Source organism: Opisthorchis viverrini, assembly GCF_000715545.1.
Source record: "Opisthorchis viverrini unplaced genomic scaffold opera_v5_201, whole genome shotgun sequence".
Classification (NCBI taxonomy): Eukaryota; Metazoa; Platyhelminthes; class Trematoda; order Opisthorchiida; family Opisthorchiidae; genus Opisthorchis; species Opisthorchis viverrini.
The window spans coordinates 301,363-308,352 of NW_008751856.1; the positions used below are offsets into that span (position 1 = coordinate 301,363).

The 6,990-nt window shown below is 46.7% G+C and overlaps 2 protein-coding genes across 2 annotated transcripts in view; one reads left to right on the top strand and one right to left on the bottom strand.

Moving 5' to 3' along the window:
- Positions 1–231: 231 nt before the first annotated feature.
- Positions 232–2,326, bottom strand: T265_14464 (hypothetical protein; the record flags this gene model as incomplete). The annotated part of the gene is made up of 3 exons (XM_009173777.1): positions 232–1,044; positions 1,305–1,376; positions 2,168–2,326. Coding segments are annotated over 3 exons (1,044 nt in total), but the record flags the coding sequence as incomplete, so codon positions are not given.
- A 3,445-nt stretch (positions 2,327–5,771) lies between these two features.
- The window catches only part of T265_08067 (hypothetical protein), a gene marked incomplete at both ends in the record, with an annotated part of 16,572 nt that continues 15,353 nt past the window's right edge, over positions 5,772–6,990 (top strand). Inside the window, one exon of the mRNA XM_009173762.1 lies at positions 5,772–5,969. Within this exon, the coding sequence (XP_009172026.1) occupies positions 5,772–5,969 (198 nt within the window). The remainder of the gene's footprint in view (positions 5,970–6,990) is intronic.

The following is a 6,990-nucleotide window of genomic DNA, read 5'->3' on the forward strand; positions in this document are numbered from 1 at the left end:
ACGAGGGCTGCGATACTGCCAGGTTGCCCAAGCCTAGACAGGGGAAGTCGGGAGGCAGAGGCGGGGTTCGAACCACGGAAATTTCGGTCAGTAAATTCGCTGGAAGGAAATTTCAACCAGACAGCCTAGGAAGCCACCAAGTGAAATCTCCCCAGGTCCTTCGAGAGAACAGGTCAAATGGTTCCCTTCCCAACATCCGAACAGAACGAAATAATAAAAAAACAGCTCACCTTTCAGCGAGAGCCCTTCCGCCTTTACAACTTTTATCAGAAGCTTTTTGCAAGCTAAGCCTGAACCATGTGCTCCTTGTTCCAGCACGGCTGACATTTCACTGACCCGCGGTTTGAACGGGAAGCCATCCTCCAAAGGATTTGCTTCTCCCTGGTGGAATTCATTCATTTCAGGCTGGGGTGTCTTCCGTTCCCCGGAATCCGCGGATTCATCGGGGTGACCAAACAGGACTAGGTGATCGGTATTGTCCTTGTTCGGAGATATTTCAGCTAATCGAACTTCAGTGGACGCAGATGTGGGCAGAATCGGAACAAATTCGCCAATCAAGCTCGCTTCAGAAGTACCATTGCTGTTGAACTCGTCTGAATTGTGTAGCTTAAAGGGAGAATTCTCCCCATAGTAGGAGGCAGAACGCACAAGTCGAGGGCCCACCTTTCTGGGTAACTCACGGGCGGTGATGGACTGGCGAACTCGTGCATTGTAGGCCAACACCACCGGAGTATCGGCGGTGGGGTTTTCTGAGCAGGAGGAGGATGTGCCACCGTTCAAGGTCTCCAAGATACCTTCAAGTTCTTCTGATGAAGAGACGTCTGCTGGCTTTTCAGAGACTTCAAATATATCATCTGGTCCTCGAAGATCACGACCGTTGATCAGACTTTTTCCACTGCGAAGACGAGTCGCAGACACTGTGGACTGTGCTCCTTCAACCGAGATTGCATTCCGCAAAGGGAAGTTACGTGCATTCCATGGTTCAAATACTTGAATGGTGCGGTTAGAAGGTGTCTCAAACTGTGACGCCTGAGTTGAAACCTCCTACAATTTGAAAACGGGCACAAAGAAACAGGAGGAAGGTTATGGAGCAGTAATCGCATGTGGATTGGTTTGAAACTTGGCAAACAAAATCCATATTCAATAAAATATAATGACATTGTGTTTCACTGATTTGCCGATTGACCGAAACTCCTCATTCATGATGACAGCTGTCAAGCAACAAAAATTTACCGCGCCAGTATGGAGCAGTATATCCGTAAGCCCGCTACATCCACGTGGGCATCATTTCAGAAAGTGCATACCAGTGTAACGGTGATACTACTGATGGGGAGGCATGCGAGTAGTATGTTTTCCCCTAAGTCCACCTTGTGTCTCTTGAAAAGTAAGATCTATTAGGGAATTCGTGGAGTCGCTTTGTAGCATTTGCTTGGATTTGAGCAACATTCAATACCCAGGAAAGTTCAGAAAGACGCGTTCAAAGAGAAGATTGGTATTCAGTTTTTGTAAGCAAAATGCATATGAGAGTTTTGCTTGCCTGTCCAGTTGCCTGTTCAGTTGGCATTCTCCGATAAATAACTACGCAGCGAAGGCCTTCTTCCTTTCACCAGAACACAATGAAGGGGATCCGAAAAAAACAAGAAATAATCCAATCTAGCCTGTTGAGACTTACTCTGTCTCAGTCTCACTACGTCCAATCCCACCACATTCAAGTGCATGGTTCAAGATCGTGCTAGAGACTGGTAGAGTATGGAACAAACGAACGCACTGCCATTCTTGTGGACGTCTGTCCATTTTTCTGTACATGCAGGTTCCGCAGTGTTATGTTTTGTCGGATAAAAGTAGGCCGCTGACTGCGCTCGAAACGCTAGCTGGCTTTAAGTACTCATCATCATAACGTGGATGCATCTGTTGAGTGAATTAAACTCCCTTTCACCAGAAGTCCGTTTCCTGACCAACTCATTGTGAAATCACTGGTTCCAACTGAGTTTAGCTAGAGTGCTGAGACATCGGTGGCGGGGACCTGAAGATGTCTCAGATCGTCATCATCATCATCATCATCGATAGCATGACAGCAGTGTTCAACACCGAGCCGTACAACCATGAATTAATTGAGAGCCTTATCGTCAAGAAAGAATAAAGGTGAAAGGGGAACGGACTGGCTCACTACAATCGTTCCAAGGTGCCTACACATCTCCAAACACTCATTCAGGTAGTCTGGATAGAAACTGACAACAAGATCGCCGGTTGGTAGCCATATCTTGCAGCATCTCCTAACAGGTGCAGTGAAGATCACGCGGTCCCCATCCTGGAAGGCGAGTAGCATCGACAGCACCCAAGCGTTTCGTGATCTCCTTCATACTCCTCTACCAAGTCAAGGGTTGGCCACCTCTCTGTTTACGCCACTCCGAATTGGGCATGGAAACCAGCACTCTCTTCGGCAAACGATGGTTCGGCATACGCAACACATGTCCCAACCAACGCAGCTTCTGGTGCTGGACACATTCTTCAATGGAAGTACCAGTTACACAACCGAAAACGCGCTTTCTAACTGCCTCATCACGGATACACCGACACTAACCCACACGAGCTATGGTTCTGAGACAACGATTGTCGAACACCTGAAGACGTCTCAGTTTCGCTGCTCGAATAGGCCAAGCCTCACAGTCATACAACAAAACAGCCCGTACTGTAGCTTGATACACACGTCTCTTGAGATTCGGGGATACACCACTGTGACGCCATAGGTGTCCCAAATTAGCAATCGCGACCCGAGTCTTGCAGATTCATGCATTGACCTCATCCGTCACACCACAGTTGGAAGTAATATAATTTCCAAAGTACGTAAAACGCTCCACAACTTCGAGCGCTTCCCCCTGGATTGTAAGCGGCGTGTTTAGTGACTGGATGTTCAGGACTTTACACTCTGTGGGCGCAAAGTGAATCCTAAAGCACGGGGTGACTTTGGTACTCAGACAAGAAAAATTCGCACTGGCAAATAGAATGACCGGTCACAGACCAAATAAAAGGAAAGTCCAACTTTAAAGGTCATCCTGATGGTAATGCACTCTGTGGGGGAGTACCTTGCGGATAGCCGTTACAAGAAGGGTCACTAGATGAATGGGTGCACTGTATATCTGAAGCAGTCAGGTCTGGGTGCTGAAAGTTTTGAGGCGGAGAATGAGATTTGATCTCAGATGCATAACCTGTGGTGAAATTAACTCCTGAGTCTTGTCTCGGTGCTTCTCACTTACCAAGAGCGGATCCCAAGGAGAGACTCCAGCAGAATGGACATCAGTTCTCATTTGACGAATCACTCAGTCTGTAGATTACCACTGATGACACGTGATGAACGATTCTGAAATATGTGTTCTGACTATGTAGGCAGACAAAACCGTTGATCGACGTGCAAATATACATGCCGGATACCATGTATGCCTCATCGACGAAATTTGCGAAAATATAAAGAAACGAAACGCTCTTGATTACCGCTTTCAGCTGGTTTTCTTCAGTGTACATGCCCCCCCTCAGTCTATAAATCCAACTAAAGACCCACTCGCCTCTAAACCCGAACGCCATCTATGCTGCTCTGACGAACTGGTGACGTCCCGATAAGCAGTTGTGGGTGTAAATGGTTCAAGATGTCACCGTTATGAGGTCACCTACTGAATCAAACACACATCAACGGCAAGCACTGTGTGTGGTCACTCTCTGAAGAAGAGAGCAGTGCAACAAAACCTCAGAACAACAACTATCAGGCCAATGGTTCAGCATGACGGGCGAATAGGCCGAGAGACAACAAGAGCCCGGAAAGACAATAGAGGCTAACTGTGAGGAAATGGAATAACGGCAAACCTTCCAGTAGCTCGAAGCGATCCAGGAATAGCTAACTATAAAGTAGTGCAACAATTGGCCGAGACAGAATGTTTCCCATCAGACCATGAAAGCCATTTATTATGTGTTGTCTAAAGAATATCAGCCTGTCTTCTAGCCGATTCTGGGTGCCCTGATAAACTCACAACAGCTGGGATACTGCCAGGTTCCCCAAGCCTAGACAGGAGAAGTCGAGGGGCAGAGGTCGGGTTCGAACCACGGACCTTCCGGTCAGCAAATTCGCACTCGAACCACTGAGCCATCCCGCTCCCACAACGGATCGTACCTATCTGTACAAAGGCTAAATAAAGGCTCGTAGTCTCCAATCGACGACCCTAGAAAAGTAAAGACCTTTATCTTGGGGTGCCAAAACCGGACACTGGCCCCTAAATGCCACACAATCACAGAGGAAGAGAGCTTCAGTGAAAGTTAAAAGAAATAAGCAATGCCGAGTTAATACAGAAATCAATACATCTCTGAGAAGAACGGTCGAAGACGAAGGACATGAACCTTCCGGAGACCTTAAAGCAGGCACAACTTAGCATGATGTCAGAGTAAGACGCCACCAGCAAGACTGACCTAATATCCTTTGTGAAATTCAACCAGGAAAGGCCCAAGACGTTAAAAAGAGATACCTAGGGGGTTCAACTAAAAGTCAGAACGAGCTGGAGACTGTAGGTTTTATAGACACACCAGGGAACCATGTGAACCCAGTTTAGAGGGGTGCGAAGCTCCCAAAGCCCTAAAACCGATAAAACTCACTTATGTTTCGCGCTACCACATCATGGCCCCCCTGTTGACACCTTCGGAAACGCAGCTTTGGAGAAGAAAACACAGCATTCTAGGGTAGACGATGGTCGGACATATGTAATACATCTCCCAATCGCCTTGACCTGATAAGCTTTATCTGCCATTCAAACGAATCCAACTCATTAAGTAGTAATCACTTCATTGCAAATTGATAGAACCAGTTAACATCCACAACACTGTAAACAAATTACCGATCAACTACTTGCAGATGGTGATATCTCCACACCAGAGAGGCTAATTTTCATAACCACACAGCTAGATTGCTATCAAAATGGTTTTGTAGCCACGACCCTTAAACTTGTTTTTTTTGTGCTCCTGACGCCAAAAGCTGTGCAAATTGCTAACTATACCTCGTAATTTGGTGCGTGCATTGACTTCATTTGCCATAGTACAGCCACAACCTTCGTGGTTGTCACGATAAGTAAACCCAAAAAAAACTCATGCTCCTAAACCTGAAGCTCAAAGGCGGCCTTCGAGGACCGGAAATGCTGAGGCGAGGTTTCCACTTCAATTTTTTTATTAAGGGCAGTTTGTGTGGATGCAAGACTCTTAAATAACAGAACAACATTACCCACACAGTCGAAGTCTAACAACCTTCCTCTAGATGCGTTCGGATGATGATATTGCTGATAGAAGTGAATGAAAATGAGGAGAGGGGATATTCCGGAAAAATTCAATTAGTTGTGAGAATTTTTGGAACCGTAATGTGCCCAGAATTTGAGGTATAAGTAACACAAAGAACATCTATAAATTTCGATGGCGTTCCTGGTTGGGAAAGCAGATGCAGAAAAACCAACCTATCTACGGAGGCGAAAAAACATTGAAATCAAGGAAAACCGCCATATTTGCTCGACGATATGTGCAGTGCCGTAGATATGGTTTCCATCCTGGTCAAAGTCCAGTCCGGTGCTCTCAGATTTGCCTCTCGCGTAATTAGGCCAGACATCGCAGTGCTATTGAAGCTAACAGCCGTCGTAGAACTAGAGTAAGACTATGATTCGAGCAGTCACTCCGGGTGCCTTTTTCGAATAAGAGCACAGAAAGAAAGGAAGCGTTTAGCTGCAGCACCCTTCCAGTGTCTAGGTTCCATGCCCCCGAAGGGAGGGTGCCTTTTTCGAATAAGAGCACAGAAAGAAAGGAAGCGTTCAGCTGCAGCACCCTTCCAGTGTCTAGGTTCCATGCCACCCGAAGGGAGCACGAGGGCTGGGATACTGCCAGGTTGCCCAAGTTTAGACAGGGGAAGTCGAGTGGCGGAGGTCGGATTCAAACCACGGACCTTCCGGTCAGTAAATTCGCGCTCTAACCACTTGGGCCATCTCGCCCAGTTGTTGGCTGATTCCAGATTGTTGGAACTCGCAGACCGAGCCTCAAGCTGAGTTGGCCAAATTCCTGGTTTGGGCACAGCAGCAGAGGGCACAATAAATTAATGTTCAAAGTACTTCGTCCAGAGGTCAGGACATTGGTTCCAGTTATGTCAAATTCCCAACAGTATCCTTGATAACCTCATTGGGTTGGTTTTCCGGTTATGTTACAGTCCTCCAAACTCAGTACTGTAGCACGCAGACTGTCTAAGCTGGCATTTAACAGACCTTCTTGCTGGCTTATACTCAGTGTTAGAGGGGACACGACGCATCACATCAAGGGATGACAAAAGCTGCTCTGTAATACACTTCTTGCTTGGTGGGCCTCAAGAGGACCATCACAGGCCAAAACACCTGCGGGGGAATGGCGGTGTTTAACTCATTCCAGTTATGACTGCTACTTCATGAGAATATTGATCTTAAGGCTACGCATATTATAATGTTATTGAATTTGTATGCCAGAGAGATTTTCGATGGCCAAACGAAGAGTCTGTTTCGTTGGTTTCCTGGCAAAGGCTGTATAAAAAGTGCGCCGGGCGACAGCATGGTCTGAATCGGCGTGAGTAGTCCAGAAAGATCGATAGTCATAAGTGAGCACTTCCAAGGAGAGCCAACTGACTCCATGGCTGTTCATTGATAGGGGGTGATGCAACACCGTCTGAATCCAGTATTAGCGAGAGAAAATTAGTGGTCAGGGCACACCTGCAAAAGACGATCATCACTGTGATTATGTCTTGAACAGTCAACCAAACTGCGTCCCTGATGAACTGAGATGCAGAGATTGTCAGCGACTAGGACAATAAGTGAAGTAACTGTGTTGGATGGACAGGCTCATCATCATCATCGTCCTCATCGACAGCATGACATCAGTGTTGAACACCGATGCTTCACTGCCGTACAACCATGATTCATTAGAAAGCCTTATTGTAAAGAAAAGAGTAAAGGT